Source organism: Echinops telfairi, unplaced genomic scaffold (genome assembly GCF_000313985.2).
Source record: "Echinops telfairi isolate 266 unplaced genomic scaffold, ASM31398v2 ScPeMD7_2010;HRSCAF=2546, whole genome shotgun sequence".
NCBI lineage: Eukaryota > Metazoa > Chordata > Mammalia > Afrosoricida > Tenrecidae > Echinops > Echinops telfairi.
The window spans coordinates 5,586,082-5,604,839 of record NW_022105908.1 but is presented as its reverse complement, the minus strand read 5'-3'; the positions used below and the strand labels follow the sequence as shown (position 1 = coordinate 5,604,839).

The 18,758-nt window shown below is 44.1% G+C and overlaps 1 protein-coding gene across 1 annotated transcript in view; it reads right to left on the bottom strand.

The window, feature by feature from the left end:
* Positions 1–17,424, bottom strand: part of MYH2 (myosin heavy chain 2) — a 26,260-nt gene extending 8,836 nt beyond the window's left edge. The window contains exons 1-21 of the mRNA XM_013006295.2: positions 17,221–17,424; positions 16,980–17,123; positions 13,887–14,043; positions 12,012–12,039; positions 11,391–11,505; positions 11,219–11,311; positions 10,399–10,462; positions 10,149–10,247; positions 9,482–9,585; positions 8,780–8,918; positions 8,111–8,229; positions 7,872–8,021; positions 7,585–7,755; positions 7,189–7,498; positions 6,899–6,972; positions 5,908–5,995; positions 5,704–5,821; positions 4,461–4,584; positions 4,226–4,362; positions 3,525–3,780; positions 15–110 (exon numbers count right to left, since the gene is read on the bottom strand). Of these exons, the coding sequence (XP_012861749.1) occupies positions 15–110; positions 3,525–3,780; positions 4,226–4,362; positions 4,461–4,584; positions 5,704–5,821; positions 5,908–5,995; positions 6,899–6,972; positions 7,189–7,498; positions 7,585–7,755; positions 7,872–8,021; positions 8,111–8,229; positions 8,780–8,918; positions 9,482–9,585; positions 10,149–10,247; positions 10,399–10,462; positions 11,219–11,311; positions 11,391–11,505; positions 12,012–12,039; positions 13,887–14,043; positions 16,980–17,123; positions 17,221–17,424 (2,790 nt within the window). The remainder of the gene's footprint in view (positions 1–14; positions 111–3,524; positions 3,781–4,225; positions 4,363–4,460; positions 4,585–5,703; positions 5,822–5,907; positions 5,996–6,898; positions 6,973–7,188; positions 7,499–7,584; positions 7,756–7,871; positions 8,022–8,110; positions 8,230–8,779; positions 8,919–9,481; positions 9,586–10,148; positions 10,248–10,398; positions 10,463–11,218; positions 11,312–11,390; positions 11,506–12,011; positions 12,040–13,886; positions 14,044–16,979; positions 17,124–17,220) is intronic.
* Positions 17,425–18,758: the final 1,334 nt, after the last annotated feature.

Here is an 18,758-nt window from a genome sequence, read left to right as displayed (position 1 = left end):
TCCTCGTCCTCAGCCCTCTCTGTCACCTCTTTGATCTTGGCCTCCAGCTGGATCTTGGTTTTGATCAGCTGGTCGCATCTCTCCTCTGCATCCAACAAGCCTTCAGCTTCCTGGAATTGGAAATAAAGTTAAAATCGGGATGAAAGAAGGAAATACTTTACAGTGATAACCGTGCACATTTCCACTGTCCGTCCTTCGCATTTCCTACCTTCTTTTATTTGCGTCTTAGCAAAGTTTTATTTGACGAAGCACCTGCACTATGCAAATGCAAGCTCTCTCCCTTGTGGGCCAACCAGATGTGTCAGCTGGTGTCTGGCTCCTTCAGAAGAGTTTGTTCTACAGTGATAAGAAAAGTCTACCTCCAAACCCATCATTAACGGTAGAAACCATTCACCTAGCCACCAGAGACGTTTGATCCAAGATGGGTTCATGACAAACGTGACAATAGATTTTGGCCTTGAGACATGGGTAGAATTTGATTTGACAGAAATAAATGGTTCGGGTGATGGAGAAACAGGAGATGGGTTCGCAGCATAAAAATTTCAAGATGCAATGGCTACTGATGGTTTTTTTTCCTCTTTTGCTGTCGTGCTGGAGGAGGATCTTGAGCATATTGCTCTAAGTTCAAGTTGAGGCAATGTGTTTTTAATGACGGGGACCAGGGGTGGGGAAAAATGGGAGAGAAATTGGAATGCAGTAACATTCTACAGCAATTGCTTACATACACGAAAGAATAAGATATGTTTCTCAAAAGCCAGGTCGTGAATATATTGCGCAGTCATGCACGGATCCTTTCAGGCAGCTTCTGACTGCGTATATATCTGTGGCCTCAATGCCCAGAAAGCCTACTATTTAAAATTCAAGGTATATACAATGGTTCATAATAACAGGTCGGCACTACATTGTGATATAAATCGAAATATTATTTTAATTATTATTAGTGTATCGGGTGGGCTTCAAAAATTCATGGGGAAAATCCATTAACTTTAATGCCATTTTGCCCCACAAAGTTTTGAAGTCTTTTATAGTTTAAAGGAATGCTAGTGGCATAGTGGGTTACAGGTTGGGTTGCTAACTGCAAGGTCAGCAGTTCAAAACCACCGGCTGCTCCATGGGGAAAAGATGAGTCTTGCTACTCCTGTAAAGATTTACAGTCTTGGACACCCACAGAAACAGTACCTCTCTGTCTTCTAGGGTCATTATGAGTTGGGATTAACTTGATGGCAATGAATTTTGAGTTTGGGGGTAGTTTGTATGGTGATGTTTAAGTGTTTTAGTGTAGCTAGAAGTGCTTTTTTGATGTTTATGCATTAGAAGGTACACTGTATAATATATACTAAGACAGAAGTTTGATTAACTGGCATTCGATACCTAAGTATAAACTTATGTACAGATCAAATTGAACAGATTTATGATGCTGTTCAAACTTTTTAATAATCCAGGGATTGTCTGTCTATCATGATGATTGCACACAGCATCCTATTTCACAGGCTGTATCTTGGGCATTAAGCAATACATGACTAGTGGTGGAAGGCAGATTCTGAATAATTCACTGGAGAAAACAAAAGAATCGGATGGATTAGAGGAAAAAGAAGTGGGGTGGGGGGGGGAGCCTCCTTCTTCTTCTGTAACCTAGAAGGAGTTATTATAATGTCCGAATTTGACAGAGAACAGTGTAATATACTGTCCAAATTCAATCAGCAGGAAAAAAATATATGAAATTGTGATGAGTAAATTAGACCAGACCAATTCAATTTCCTTCCAATGAAATGCAGTTCTTATAAATTAGATTTCCAAATGGCTGCAAGCAGTCCAGAGAGGGCAGTGAACAGTGAGCAAGCTGCTAGAAGGAGAGGGAGGTTTGCTGGGGGGACAGACCACTGAGCTTCACTACAGTCATCCACGTGTGCTGTCCCAGGATGGTGGAGATGGACCAAACAAGGTGAATCAGAATTTTAACAACTGCTAACACTCAACGACTCAATAAACTTAGATGTCCAATACGGTCACACATACAATGTGTACATTGCAATTACTAGAGGTTGGCATAGTTGGTTACTAACTGCATGCTCAGCAGTTCAAAACTACCAGCTTCTCTGCAGGCTTTAAAAGTGAGGCAGCGTACTCACACTAAGAGTTATAGTCTCCTGAAGGGATCATCCGCCCTGGATTCCCAGTGTTTCCAGTTCCTATCTGTACCAGTGTGCATCCTCTGGTCTAGCCATATTTGTAAGGTAGAATTGGGATCATGATAGTGGGGGAGGAGGAAGCATTTAGGAACTAGAGGAAAGTTGTATGTTTCATGGTCCCTTCTGGACCAGTGGTGTGAGCGGTGATACTGGGATGGTGGAGGGAGGGTGGGTTGGAAAGGGGGAACCAATTACACGGATGTGACCTTCTGCAAGGATGAGCTGATTACACTACACGTGACCTCCTCCCTGGGAGACAGACAACAGAATAGTGGGTGAAGGGAGACGTCAGACAGGGCAAGATATGACAAAATAATAATTTATAAATTATCAAGGGTTTATGATGGAGGGAGCAGCGGGGAGGGAGGGGAAAACCGAGGAACTGATGCCAGGGGCTTAAGTGGAGAGCAAATGTTTTGAGAATGATGAGGGCAATGAATGTACAAATGTGCTTGACACAATGGATGTGTGTATGGATTGTGCTAAGAGTTATAGCCTCAGAAAGCCACAGGGACAGGTCTACCCTGCCCTCTGGGGTTGCGATGAGTCGGCGTCGACCTGATGGCAGTGTTTGTGTTTGAATTTAGATGTGCATCTGGTGATTTCAGGACGTTTCCGAGGGACAAAACTCACTGTCTATGATAGCCCTGCTTCATTATTTTGTATGAGATTGATTCATGCTACAATCACTTGTAAGGACTGTCTCTGAATGGAAAAGTAGGTACAGATGGTATGGTTGGTTGCTGTCCATTCCAACTCATGGCAACTCTATGGCACGTCTGCAGAATGGGACTACTCCACCGGGTTTTAAGGCTGTTTTCAGGAGCATATTGCCAGCTCTTTCATCTGAGGCATCCTCGGTAGGGTTCACACTGCCAAGCTTCAACTTGTCTTTGACTGCTTGCAGCACAGGGGGGCTTCAATAGTGTCACTCGCTCCACATTCACTGCCATCAAGTTGATTCTGACTCACAAGGACCCTATAGGACAGGGTAGAATGGCCTATGTGGGTTTCTAAGACTTTAACTCTTTATGGGGAATATAATGCCTCATCTTTTTCTCCTGCAGCGCAGCTGGTGGGTTTGAACAACTGACCTTGTGGTTTGCAGCCCAAACTTTGATGACACTGTGTAGAGTTGAAACTGCACCTTATTGCCCTAGTGCTGGTTGGGCAATGGAGGAATATACTGGGCTTTTATTAATACATTCCCCTGAGAGCATTCATCTTCTCTCCAATGACTGTCCCCCGGGGTGACTACTCAACCCACTCCTGATGTTGGCCAGAGTTCTAGGTCTTGTATCCCCTTGATAGGACCCAGATGGCACCACAACTTACAGACTGAACTTGAAGCTGCAAGTCATTTTTCTCTTTCAACAATGATACCATCTTTTCTTCCAGCTCCTTCCGTTTGGCCTCTGACTTGGTGAGCTCTTCTTTGATTTTGCCAAACTCCTCCTTCATGGTGGCCAGCTCCTTCTCGGTCTCCGCGCTCTTCAGCAGGGGCTTGATCTTGAAGAAGAGCTTCATCCAGGGCCAGTGCTTGACATTCATGAATGAGCGGACGTTGTACTGGATGCAGAACAGGGCTTCCCTGAAATGGAATTGGTACAAATCAAGATCCAGTGTGGGGGAGAAAATGTGACCAACATCACCAGGGAGAGTTGTAGGTCCTACCCTAACCCTGTCCTCAACTGCTTTCAAAAGTGCAAAGGAAACCACTTATATTTGGAGGAAGATGGGCAAAGACTTGCTAATTGCTCATTATGATACGATTACATTAGATAGATGAAAACCAGGCACACTCTCGGCTTCTCTGTTTTGTTTTTAACTTGCAAATGTGGGACATATTTCATGATGAAGACCCCCCACCATTGGTTTTGAGGTACATATGCATTCGTATGATATATATCCAGCTATATCCACAAGACTCATTTGTTTCTTCTTACTGCGGTGCACTTACAAAGGAATCTTTATTATAAGCTCCCTCAAGTGTATTCCTGAAGAAGGAAAAGACCAATAGATCCATGGTTTCGTACCTTCTCTCCACCATCTTCTGGTACTCCACCCTGGCCAAGAACCCGCGGCACATGGCCTGGGTCCGGGTAATCAGCTGGGCCAGCTTGTCATCTCGCATCTCCTCCAGGAGCCCCAGAAGACCCGCTTTGAAAAAGACCTGCAGGTGGACAACGTTCGGATCAGTCATTACTTGACGCCACATCAAGTCCCCAAAGGGCATGATTTGCATCAGATTTAAATGGAAATCCTCATTACTTTGGTGTGACCAAATTTATACTGGGTGTGGTCGATGTCAATAGATCCCAGCAGCTTCTCAGAAGCCTTCTTGCTGTCGATGTATTGTCCCTCGGGGATGGCACTTGCATTTAGCACCTTGTATCTGTTAAAGTAGATAGAGCCTTTAAAAAAACAACTTACTGAGGACACGAATGTTAAGCTAAACATTAAACGGTCCATTAAAAAGTGAAAGCTATTTTTAATTATTATGGATAATTTTACTATTATTCTTTGCATGACAGGAAATCACTGTCAACTCCGGGTTTTTCCCCCTGTACATTTGTAGGTTTCCTTTCCCCTCATCAGACCCTGTTCTCAGGAATGTGAATAATCTTGTTCATAGTGAGTTATAGATGACTGATAAAACGTGGTATGTTCTCCTTGCTGGAAACAGTTATTTGTTAAGCTTCTGAGTTCGAAGAAGACAGTTTTTATTGTGCAATGTGGCATGGGAAAATGTCCTAATCGTATAAAATCAAACTACTCAGAAGATTGCTATCTTACTGGGGTGCTTTGGCTCATGACCCCTGGGGGCCTGTGTCAACCCGATTACACCCAACTCTATGCAACTGCCATCCACCTCAATCCCTCTGCTCTTCTTTGATGCCCAAGATGGGCTTCTCTGGCAAGGAGAAAGAGGACTGGTTGTTGTGTTGTACCCTGACTGGGAAATTAGTGTGTGAGAGAAAAAGATGAAGATACGTAATACTAATCAGAGTAACAGAAAGTGACTTCTCTGTGACTCTATGGGAGTTGTGTGGCTTTGGGCAAACAGCCTATTTTCTTTGAGCCTCTGTTGATTCATCTATAAAATGAGGCATTACTGTCGTTTTGTTGTCAGTGAGGTAATGGGTAGGATAGGGAGCAGCTTCAAAACGTTCTTGGGAAAATGGAAGATGAAAATGAAATATTTTCACCACAAACTTTTGAAGCTCCCTTGTACATAGCAAGTGCTCAAAAATGGTAGTGCTTTATGTTGGTATTCAGGTTACTGTAAAGAACTATGATTTAAGCCACAAGTGTGGTGAACTCAATGGAAATTTTACCTAGTACTATAAGGCAAGATACTTATATTTTAAGGTATTTGGGGGCTTACAACTTTGTATTCCCTTTTTGTAACAAATTAAACATCGGAGCTAGAAGTATATTTCTCCTTAAATGTTCCAGTTTGCCTTAAATTTGTGCTCAACTGCAAGACGAGCCATGAGAAGCAGAGTCTGACCTCTGTTTGAAGTCTGCATAGAGGATTCTGCTGGGGAACCCCTTCCGGCAGATGCGGATGCCTTCAAGCACCCCGTTACACCTCAGCTGGTGCAGCACAAGTTCATGCTCCATGGCCCCTACAAAACACACAGCTTGTTCACTGCAGGGCTCAAAGAAAGGAGTGGGCCACCAGGCTTTGTGCCTTCATTCTGGAACGTCTTACCAGGAGTTTTGGTCTCATTGGGGATGATACACCGCACAAAATGGGGGTGGGTACTCCTCAAATTGGTCATCAGCTTATTCAGATTCTCCTGTAAAATTGGAGGGGCCGGGGGGACCCTGTTATCGCGGGCTTAGGCTTTAGACTCTGACAAACATTATCTGTAGCTGAGTTGAATGGCCCAGGTAGGACCTTTTTGTGCTTCGCCTGAGATGGGTTTTCCCTCTTGAAAAGTTGATGGGAAAATGGAATTAAAAGATAATCGAATTTTCCCAACCACTTTTGGAAGCTCTCTTGGGTCTTTCTCCAGGAGTTGGCAGGAAATACACATAGAAAGCAGCCTGACTGGGGATTCTTCTCACCTTAAGTCAGCCTCATTCTGCTGGGTCCCTGGCCGTGCCTGCCACGCATTCAGCAAGAGCATTCCCTCGGTCATTCCATACTCTTTCTCCTATGAAACTCCATAGCTCGCCAATAAGAACATACAGCCCAGCACCGCACTTTCCATTTTCCAGACAAACACAGGCACCCCTCCCCGCTTTTCCAGCTCTCTCCGTGTGGGGGGCATAAAGATGATCCACGGGAGGAATAATCCCATCAGTTATCACTGTGCACGGATGGACTTCAGAACAAGGATACCCATCAAGTTCCTTGTAAGCGGACTACCAGCGTTTCATGGGTCTTCCAGATGTAGTTGGGTCTCCGCGTTTATGTCGGTGTTTATTTTCACGACTCAGCTAGATCATTACCCAGAGTGTCATGTTTCATGAAAAGTCCTCTAAAATACTTTCCATGATTTGGTTTAAGATGAAAGGGGAGCCAGTACAGACGGAGTCATTTAAAATCCTTCTCCCCAGTGCTCGATCAATAGGAGTCATTCATGACTGCTTGTCCCCTCCCAAGTGACCTGGGGCGGGCAGGGAGGGCAAAGCCTATGCCTTCCAAAGCAAACACTCCAAGTCACCCAGGGGTGCCCGACCCCGGCTCTTCTTACCCTGAACAGGGCAGACACCGTCTGGAAGGAGGAGCCCTTCTTCTTACCACCCTTCTTGGCAGGCCCACTGGCCTCTGGAGAAAAAAAAGAAGGAAGGGTGTCATCATTTACAGATAGTTTTGAAAGAAGCCAGAGAATCATAGCAGTCCACACTTTACCTACGCAAAATCTAAAGGAATCAGGTAGTCATCCTTAGACCTTGCTGCCAGGGCTAGAAATGAGATCATCACCCTCCATCGAATACTGTCTTTTATAATGGCTAGAGAAGGCGCTAAATGTCTGAGTGTTACCTGCTTCAGCAGTCTGGGCCCCTGAGAAGAGGTTAGCCAGAGTTTTCAGGCCAGACTTCTGGTACAGCCCGACCACGGTATCATTCAGGGGGTCCTTGTTCTTGTCCAGCCAGCCGGTGACACTGTAGTCCACTGTGCCGGCGTAGTGGATCAGCGCGAAGTGGGCCTCAGCCTTGCCTTTAACAACCTTGGGCTTCTGGAAGTTGGCGGATTTTCCAAGATGCTGTTCGTACAGCTTGTTCTTGAAGGAGGTGTCTGTGGCCTTGGGGAACATGCACTCCTCCTCCAGGATGGAGAAGATGCCCATGGGCTAGGCGTGAAGACACACGGGGTCAGTAGGCAGACGGTAAGGAGCAGCGGAGGTTACGAAGGGGCTGGGTAGGGAGGAGAGGCTACCTTCTCGATGAGCTCGATGCAGGCAGCCAGGTCCATCCCGAAGTCGATGAAGGTCCACTCGATGCCCTCCTTCTTGTACTCCTCCTGCTCCAGCACGAACATGTGGTGGTTGAAGAACTGCTGCAGCTTCTCGTTGGTGAAGTTGATGCACAGCTGCTCCAGGCTGTTATACTGGTGTTTTAAACACCAAAGAGTTTGAGTGAACTGGGGCAATCCATCGGGAGGGTAGCAAAGAAGACACGAGGAGAGAATGCTCTGAGGGTCACTTGTTTCCCCAGACAACTCACATCAAAGATCTCGAAGCCAGCGATGTCCAGCACCCCGATGAAGTACTGCCTGGGCTGCTTGGTGTCCAGCTGCTGGTTGATGCGGGTGACCATCCACAGGAACATCTTCTCGTAGACGGCCTTGGCCAGGGCACCCACTGAGTTGGTCACCTTGAGAGACAAAGATAGAACTCCTGGTGTTATTAGAGAACTTTAAACATGTTTACATCACTGCTGGTCAATTTGAATTAAGCACCTACTTGCTCTACAGTCTGGCCCTTGGTGACGTACTCGTTGCCGACCTTCACCCTGGGGAAGCAGAGGGCTTTGAGCAGGTCAGCAGAGTTCAGACTCTGGAGATAGGCTGCCTTGTCAGCAACTAAAAGGAAGTAAAGATACCATGTTGTAATGGCCCAAAGAAACTTACTTTCTTTTTTAAAATGTGTGATTTAAGCTAAAATTATTTTGTGCGATGGTGTTTAAGGCATCTTTTAAAATATCTTGCCTATTTTTCAACAAGTTCAAGACCTTTATTATGAGTAATTCACTCTTCAGAACTTAGAAATCTTAAGAACCAAACATGCATAACTTGGTTTCCCACCAAGACCGAACCCACTGCCATCGAGTCAATTCCAAAACATAGCAACCCCGTGAGACGGAATCGAACCACTCCCTAGGGCTTTCTAGACTGGAAATCTTTATAGGAGTAGACCGCCCCATCTTTCTCCCACAGGGCAAGTGGTGAGTCTGAACTGTGAACCTTGTGGTTAACAGCCCAACTCACAACCCCCTGAGCCACCACAGCTCCCTCACTGAGTGTCCCACTTAACTCTACTTAACTCTTAGAAGTTCTAGGAAAACTCAAGGTAAACAGTTAAGACTGTGGTTTGCAAAGGAATGTGAAATCAGGTGGATGAGTACACTTCTACCTTCAGTGCCGTCGGGCTCTGCCTGCTCCTCACGCTGCTTTTGCTTGAATTTCATGTTTCCATAATGCATCACAGCCCCAGTGAGCTTGTAGATGGAGACCTTCTCCTCATTCGTAAAGCCCAAAATGTCAATAGCACTCTGCCGATGTAAACAGCAGGGTAGCTGTTAGATTCGGATCGACACACTTACTGCTCACAATTCACGATCCCATTCTTGACCGTTGATCAAGCAGAGGGCATGACCACACTAATGGAGCCAAGGAGGCCCTTAGACGTCAGTGCAAAGTATTAGGATGATCAGGGCACGGAAGATTCAAAAGGTTAAAAGGATGAGAACAACACTAGGAAACAGAAGGAGCTGGTTTTGACAGTTGGTATGTGTCTAGTGCCAGAAGATTTTTTTTTAAATTAGGTAAATTCAGAAATGATAGTTGTTTGGGAGATTATTGAGGGAAAGAAAGTAAAATATCATAATCTTGTCAGATGGCTTCAAGAAGCATACCCCTCTTCATGCTTGGCTACACCTTGGCTATTTCTAGTCCAACTTCAAACTCATAGCGATGGACTCCATTCTAACTCACAGTGACAGAGCAGTTGAACTGCCCTCTTTGGGTGTCCAAGGCTGTAAATCGTTACGGAAGCAGAAAAGAACCATTGTGCCAATCCGACACAGCAATTCTAATTTTCTTGTGTTCAACTTACATCGGTGGCCATCAGTTCTTCCTGGTCATCAATGCTGGGCACGCTGATTTCCCCTTGACTGACGAATGGATAATCATAAGGGTTTGTGGTAATCAGAAGCATTTCTTTATACATGGGATAGAACAAATATCCATAGAATTAGTCTCTCCACAAAACAAGCAAATTCTAGACAAGATCTAAAGTAGTATATGATCCCTGGTTAACATATGAATAAATAGATCCTAAAAGTGTGATTAAGTTATCTCTAGAATGGAATAGGACACCATTAAAATTATGAAGAGCTATAGTTATTGAAATGGAAAAATCCATAACACTGCTCAGTTTAAAAATACATATAGTTGAGCCTATAACTATTATTCCACTTTTAAAAAATGTTCAACTATGTATATGTAAAGTTATAGATAGGAAATTACAAAAATGGTAGCCATCCAAACGTTTACAGTGGTTACATCATAGTGGTAGATTTTCAGTGTACTTTTTTTTCATTTTCCTTGTTTTTCTTGGGAATTTTTGTAATGGGCATATACAAATGTACAAAAATTATAAATCAAATTACAAAAATAAAAATATAAACTCAACAAAATGCATGAGTAGCATACTAGGTTGGATCCTGAATTTATACATGCCTGTGTAGTTAGTCTAAGAAGGAAAGTATGTGATTTCTTACCAATAAGCTCTGGTTTCTTGTTTGATGTGATCTGATAAAAAATATGATAGCTTCTTTCAGCCTTAAGCTGGAAGGTAACCCTAGACTTCTCTAGCAGATCTGGAAGCAAACAAATAACAAATGGGGAAGTTGTCAAATTTTACATGATGCAGATTTGATTATTAGTGAATTTTACAGGTCAGAAGAAACAGAAATGATTCCAAAGGATACTTAAGCCCTAACTGAAAAGAATTCGATATCAGATACTTACATGTTTCAATGTCAGCAGAAGCCAATTTTCCTGTAGTGCCAAAGTGGATTCTGATGAATTTGCCCTTGAAAGCACAATTAAAATGATTGCTATTGTTTTTTTCTTAATAGCACCAAGTTTTTGAGAGACTCAAAGTCCTGCAGATGCTATTTTGCTACTAAATCAACTCAGAGGCTACTCATATCAGCTATGAACAAAGCTGTGCCCCTATTTGGTGGGTAAAATAATTCTATCTGTGATATTAACATTTGTATCTAACTGTATGACCGATAAAGAAAAGTCACACATACTCTTTTAGATGGGGCTGTGATCCATATGATGACATACTCAGAGAAGAAGGATACCGTCAGAATGTGATATACAGTGAACCCTCGTCACTTCGCGCTTCGACTTCCACGGCTTCACTCTGTCGCGATTTTTGCGTAACAGCGCATGCTCTGTCATTACTGCCACTGATTGGCTCATACTGTACACGCTTGATGCCATAAATAATATAATAAATAATAAATGATAATTGTAACATCCAAAATGTTTTACTGTATTTTCCCTTTTTCGTTTAATAAATTGGGTAATACGAGTGTAATGGTGACTAAAGGGTGTTATTTCATGTCCTCTATGCTCTAACTACGAAAATATTTGCTTTACAAATAAGGAATCCTACTTCGCGGAATTTCATTTATCACGGTAGAGTCTAGAACCGATTAACCGCGATAAATGAGGGTTCACTGTATCCCAAATTTAAAAGGCTCAGAGCACGTCTTCAGAAAGCTCTCAACATTTTGCCAACAAAGGTGTCAGTAGTCACTTCCAAGAGACTCACGAAGCGGGAGGAGTTGTCGTTCCTCACGGTCTTGGCGTTGCCAAAGGCCTCCAGCAGGGGGTTGGCACTGATGATCTGGTCTTCCAGTGTCCCCTGCGAGGGAAAGAACAGTCAACACATGTAGACCTGAGAATTCCTTTCCCGAGACGCCAGCCATGGCGACCAGCCCCACCTGCATTTTGCCGGAAGTCGCTTCCTCCTTCTTCTTCTCCCCAGTGACTGCAATTGTTGCAAAGTACTGGATGACCCGCTTGGTGTTCACCGTCTTCCCTGCCCCGGATTCTCCGCTGCCAAGCCAAGACCAGATCAGATCAGGGCCCCCAAAGTGACAGGCACGACCACCATTAAAAGAAAACATATGAACGACGTCGCGGAAAAGAGAAAACCACGGAGCCAGCGCGGTCAGAGGTTTCAGAGGAGGAAGGGAAGAATCACCGGGTGAATTACAAAGTACTTTTAGGACAGTAAAAGTGTTGTGCATGATACTGTCCTATTTCTCAATACGTACAGAACGATGCGATACAAATCATGAACCTGAACATAAACTATGGACTGTAGTTCATGATAATATCATACTAGCCACTCATCAATTGTCACTGATGGACCAGAAGATGTTCATTTAGGGGAAACTATGAATGGAGGGAACCTTGGGGGAGCGGGGCTAGAGAGGTAAGATGGGAGATCTCTGTACTTTCGGTCTCATTTTTCTGTAAACCTCAAGCCATTTTACAAAATGAAATATATTCTTGTCTTTTTTTTTTTTCATAAGCACCAGAACATAAATTCTACTTACGTGATCAGAATTGACTGATTCTCTCGGTCTGCAAAGAAAATTTGGAGACGTTTTACACTGTTTTCTTATTTACTTGTAAATGATAAATAAAATGGAAGGTACTGAGCAATTTTCAAACTGGGATTTGCAGCCCGTTGGTGAGCTTGGTGAGCCCTAAAACCAACCAAATAAAGAAACCCACTGCCAATTAGCCCATTCCAATTTATCCCACCCACTCACTGCTGTTGAGTTTAATCTGATGCATAGAGACCCTATAGGGCAGAGTAGAACTGCTCCTGCAGATTTCTGAGATTGTAACTATTTTCTTTAAAAAAACAACAACAACATTTTATTACGGGCTCTTATAGCTCGTATCACAATCCATCCATCCATCCATCCATTGTGTCAAGCACATGTGTACATTTCTTGCCATCATCCTTCTCAAAACATTTTCTTTCTACTTGAGCCCTTGGCATCAACTCATTTCCCCCCTCCCTCCCTCATGAACCCTTGATAATTTATAAAATTTTGCTTTCATATCTTACACTGACTGATGTCTCCCTTCACCCACTTTTCTGTTGTCCATCCCACTGGGAGGGGGTTATGTGCAGATCATTGTGATTGGGTCCCCCTTTCTCCCCCACCTTATTCTAACCTTCCTGGTATCGCTACTCTCATTATTGGTTCTGAGGGGTTTATCTGTCCTGGATTCCCTGTGTTTCTAGCTCTTATCTGTACCAATGTATATGCTCTGGTATAGCCGGATTTGTAAGGTAGAGTTGGGGTCATGATAGTGGGGGGGGGCAGGAAGCATTAAAGAAGTAGAGGAAAGAAAACCTCATTTTTCTTCCAGGAAGGGACTGGTAGTTTTGAACTGGTGACTCTGTGGTTAGCAGCCCAACACGCGTAATGCACTATGTCACAAGGATGCCTTTTCCCACCCGCTAGGAACTCTATACAGGCTTTACCAGATCTGAAATCTTTACAGGAGCAGACAGCCTCATCTTTCTCTGGAGGAGCAGCTGATGGGTTTAAACTGCTAACCTTTCCATCTAGCCTTCCAGATCTAGCATCTAATCCACCACATCAACATCTAATCCACGCTCCTTTGAACAGGACCAGGCAGTGTTTTGTCCTTTTGTCCATAGACATGGGCTTGATGGCACTGAGCAACAATAACAGCAACCACAGTCTATCCTGCCTCTCTGTACTCCCCACTGCCCCACCACTTACACCCCCATGCCCTCCTACCCTCACCTACTGAAACTGGGCACATCGACTTCCCCCCACCCCCAAAGAGCATGCCCACCTTTATGTGTCTTACATTCAAGTCTCCCAAGAAATATTTCCTTTAAAAAAATAAAATAAAAAGATTCCCTGTTTCATTTATAAAAAAAAAGCTTTGAAAGCCATAGTATGTATGCTCTTATAACTGTATACCCCTGGAAGACTGTTCTTTTTGATACTCTCCCACTAAGAAAAGATCGGACGTGGGTTTGGTTCTTCAAGAGGCTTACAGCAGAGCTTAGCTTGGTGACAGCTCTTGTGGGCACAATAAAGAGAAACATGGGCACTGGGGTAATGTTTGTGTCTGTGCAGAGGCACAGTTAAGATGGTCCGTTTGGAACTGGTCATTAGTGGTTTCTGTTGTTTTTTAGGCAAAAGTAAGTTTATTTTGATGTCTTCTTCTTGGAAGAGTTTAGGAGACTGAAATGGATGTAATATTAGGGATTGTACATTTTCTTCTTACTGGAGCACTCTCTCCTGCAAATATGCCCCCTTCAACAAAAGGTGACCATTTATTTCCCAGACCACACTGAGATTGGCTGCTGTTTCTTCCTCCTATGGTTCTGCTTTCAAAAGATGACCCACTTACAAGGCCCTCCGCTCACTCACCGGTCAGCATGAACTGATAGGCGTTGTCAGAGATGGAGAAGATGTGGGGAGGGGCCTCCTGGCGCTTTTTGCCTCGGTAGGCACCCACCACCTCGGGGTTATACACCGGCAGCCACTTGTAGGGGTTGATGGTGACACAGAAGAGGCCAGAGTAGGTCTACACAAGAGCAAAAGGAAGAATGATTATCAGAGACCCTGCCTATTATTTTTGCAATACCCTAACTACATGAATGTTAACAAAAACTGAGCATGCTAAATGAATAGTGTGAACATTTCAAGGCACCAGCATGAAAACTAGTTGGAAGCTTCCACAACTAAAATTCTTCATGAAAGACTCAAAAGCCAAACCCCAACCCAAGCTCCTGGCTATGGAGTCAGTTCTGACTCGCAGCGATCCTCTAGGACGGGGTGCCCCTGCCCCTGCGGCTTTCAGAGACGGGGACTCTTCCAGGAGTAGAAAGCCTCATCCCTCTCTGAGGAGCCAGCTGGTGGTTTTGAACTGCTGACCTGTTAGGCAGTTACCAGGCCAGCTGATAACCACAGCTCCAGGGCTCTTGTAACCATACTTGTTCAATCTGCATGCTGAGCGCATAAGCTGAGAAACTGCACTATCAAGATCAAAGAGATCCACCTGACTAGAACAGTTTAAGCTTTGTTGCTTGATCCACACCCCCACGCCCCCACCCCCCCGCCCCCCGCCCCACCATGCATGCTGGACCTGATCTGGTTTTCAACATTTTCTGTCTTTTTTCATTTGTTCATATTGGGGGTTATCTCACATGTGTTATATGTTATACTCTTGAATTTGTGTTACATGTTTTCCTGTTTTTTTGGTACATGAAACCCAGGATTCATGAACCTATAGGGACGGCAAGTAGAATAAGGGTCGCAGGTGGGATACACTGGTGGGGGTAAAAGAGAAACGATGTCAAGGAATCCTGGAAGGAAAAGAATGTTTGGAAACGGATTGTGGTAGCCATTGTACAATACTGCTTGATGTGATTGCACTGTGGAATGATACTATATGTATTAACAGCCAATAAAAAAATTAAAATAAAATAAAAAAGAATCCACGATCAAGACTGGAGGCAGACTCATTAACAACCTGCAATAAGTAAGTAAAAAGCACAAGTCTGCCTATTGCAGGCTCTAAATGAATCTCCGTCCCATCTTGAGGCTGCATTCTTCATAAGATCCAGCTTTTCAGATCATGCGCTCAGCCTCTAGGCTCAATAGCCATGATGAGAGGATGTAACCTTGACACGCACCTTTCCTGAAGGTGAACTAAAAAGTAGCCTCCTGTCCTCCGAATGACGACCTCAATCTATGTTTCTGAATAAGCACAATGAAGTGTTCTGGAATTCCTATTCTGGGAAAATCTGCCACAAAACACCTCTTTACATTGTGAAAAAGCACAAGGGTCACTTGGAGGACAAACGTGTACCAAACCCAAGTCTCGGTAGGTGCGTCACAGACTGTTGGAACAAATCTGTCTTGGAAGAAGTACAGCAAGAATGTTTGTTAGAAGCGAGGATAGCGAGCCTTCTCCTAGATGCTGGGCACGGTGTGTTAGAAGGAGTCAATCTGAGAGAGCAGAGGGTCAATGAGAGAGAGAAAAAAGGGGGTTGACACATAGTGTGTTCAAACGTAAGATGACGGGATGACGGCGCAGGAGCAGGCAGGGTTTCTTTGGTGTTACAAAGGGTCTCTGTGAGTCAGAATCTATGTGAGGGGAACTAACGATGACAGTAGATGACATTCCCCATGAGGCTTGTCACTGTGCCCTTCTCACTGCAGAAGTTTCTAGTGGTTTTTGTTTCGGTCCATGCAGACAGTGAGGCACGGTTACTGTTATCCGAAATGACCATATAGCTCCCTTGTGACGTTAAGACATGTCAAACTTATATAGATATAAATGTAGACACCCTTAAATGCCTGACAATAAGGGCTTGGTTAGGTGAACAATGTAAGTTTTCCTACAACAATATGATGCAGGCAATTAAAAAAGAAATGTAACCTATATACAGTGACACAAAACATATTTTGCAAAATGCTATCAACTATAAGGAAATAGAAGACAAAATTACATTAATACGATTGTAACAGGGGGATTTTCCAAATCTCTGACAGCTGGTCCAGGACAGGCATCAACCAATCAGAAGAGCTGATCAGACCATAAACAGCAGGTACACCTGCCTAGCTCTTGTTCGGCTGTGCATCCGTACGGGTTCGGCTATGCACAAATATGAATATAGCCCAAGCAATTCTGTTAGAAAACATTTACTGAATGCCTACTGTGTGACCAGCACTCCTCAAGGAACTTAAATGGGTCCCTTAAGGAACTCTGAGACTCTGCAGGAGAAAAGACGAGTGGATTGATGATCCTAGGAAGACAAGGCCGGCGTGATGGCAGGCAGATGCAACAGGACAGAGCAGCAGCTCTTCCTGGGGAAATGAGACATCTTTCTCGGAGGAGGTAACTAGCTAATTCTAGACTAGCAGGGAAGAGACACACAGGTCCAAAGTATTACTATGTTAGATAAGTGAGAACCCAACATGTGTTCGAAGTTTTGAAAGGCAAGTTTATCTTTTCCCTCTAGAAGATTGTGTAGCTGAAGTGGCGGGGAGGGGATGGGGATGTAGGCATGGGGTTGCCATATGAGGCTACTCAAATTGCTGCTGAAGTGATGTTTGGCAAAACCAGTCAGCATGGCCGTCGGTGTCCCGGCTTTGGGGGACTGATGGAAGGTTGTGGGTCCTCTCTTACATTGGCAACAAGAAACCTGTGCCATGGTGGCTGATGAGTTGGGCTGCTAACCGTAAGGTCAGCCATTCCATGGGAGAATGACGAGGCTTTCAACTCCCATAAAGAGTTACAGTCTTGGAAACCCACAGGGACACTTCTACCTTGGCCTATAGGGCTGTTATAAATCAGAATTAACCCAATGTTGATGAGAACTGGTTATACTACAAGTGAAAGCAGCATATAGTCCCATATAGTATAAATGGCAACAGCAGGCTGCAAGGGGATGTATTGATGATGATGATGATGATAAAGGTCACAAAGACCAGGGGAAGGAAGGGGCCACTCACGTAGATCATCCAGGCTGCGTAGCGCTCTTTGAGGTTGTACAGCACAGCGGGCTCATTCAGGTGGGTCATCATGGCCATGTCCTCGATCTTATCAAACTTGGGAGGATTCATGGGGAAAATTTGATCATCCTTCACTGTCAGGGTCTGATAAATAGGAAAGGTAACCATTTGTGGCAGCCGAGTGACAAAAGAAACCAGCAAAAATCAATGCAATGTGGTAGATTCCCGGGGCTGTACTTACCGCTCCACCTTCAGTCTTGACTGTCACTTTCCCTGCTTCGCGGCTCTGGACAACCCCTTTGACAAAGGATTGCTTGGGCTCCACCACAAAGACAGAGGACTTGGCATCAAAGGGCCTATTCTGGGCCTCAATGCGCTCCTTCTCAGACTTTCGGAGGTAAGGGGCGGCCTCCCCAAAAACAGCCATTTCTGAGTCCGAACTCATGGCTGCAGTTTAGCGGCCAGAGGTCCTGAAGGAGACCAAAAGATGTCACCCTAAAGATTCTGGACTTCCATAGGCACCCATAAGTCTTTACATTGACTGGATTGTGTGGACCCAGTTGGCAGTTCCCTTGGCAGGTCTACAGCATGCTGTGCTATCTTTATTGAAACAACCATACTGACAAGAACTACATTTCATTGGATGCTATTTTGTACCCAATCTTGTACTCAGACAGTTAAATGCACTATCTTCTTTAATCCACAGAGATGGGAATTCCTCTATGGAAGTTAGTTTTACAGCCTGTGACCTTTTGTAAATCACTTGAACTTTTTGAGTCTCGATATTTTCATCTTATAATATTTTCCTTTCGTAACTCATACCGGTTGGGATATTGTGAAGATGGTTCGGGCAAACAGCTTTAAAAAAGCAATCGGAAATCATTCAGGTTTCTGATGACATAAAAATTCTCATCTATTATAATGAAACGAAATTCCATTCTTTGCAATGTAATATAAATGCGCCTCATTTTCTTGTATAGATGTTCAGCCAGAAGTGCTCAATTTCAGGATCTTTGGGAACTACAAATGTGTAGAGTTTTTTTCCTTAATTGAGTGCTTTGGAGAACTTGGCTAATAACATTTCTATGCATAGTAAAGCCAGTGAATCAGTTTAACCCAGGGATACTAATGGGACTTAAAAGGCTGAGCAAATATTAGCCCTTTTCCTCCACACTTTTGTTGTTATTGTTGATATTGCTTTTATCCCAAGTCTCCTGCTGAGCGGCCCAGCTGCTCCGTTCTCAGTGCTATCCCCATGCTGGCCGGTTACATCAGCAGAAGAGAGCTCTGAGTTGGAAAGAATTGTTAGCAGGCCCATTTGGCACCGACTGACACTGCAGTCAGTTGTTATATGATCAAATTGCAAACTCATTTTAATCAGTCAACCAACTGTCTCGTTCTTTAGAAAGGCAGCGTGTTGTCAAAAACAGCAACACCAAACCCACTGCCATCAAGTCAGTTCTGACCCATAGTGACCCTGCATAGGGTTTCTGAGATTGTAAATCTTCCCTGGAGTGGACAACCTCAGTTTTCTCCAGAAGACCGGCTGGTGGGTTTGAACCACTGACTTTGCCATAAGCACCCAATACCTAACCAGCTGCCTAACCAGCAGTGCTGCCGGGCCTCCGTCAAGTAATCAGAGCATTAGGTATTTCCTCTCTTCCTTATTGGATGGTGTGCTGATGATGAAATGGTTTCTACTAGCCAGCCACATTTTTACCAAGTGGACACTTTGAGCACGGTAATCTGAGTGACATTTTACTCTTTCCCCATCCACAA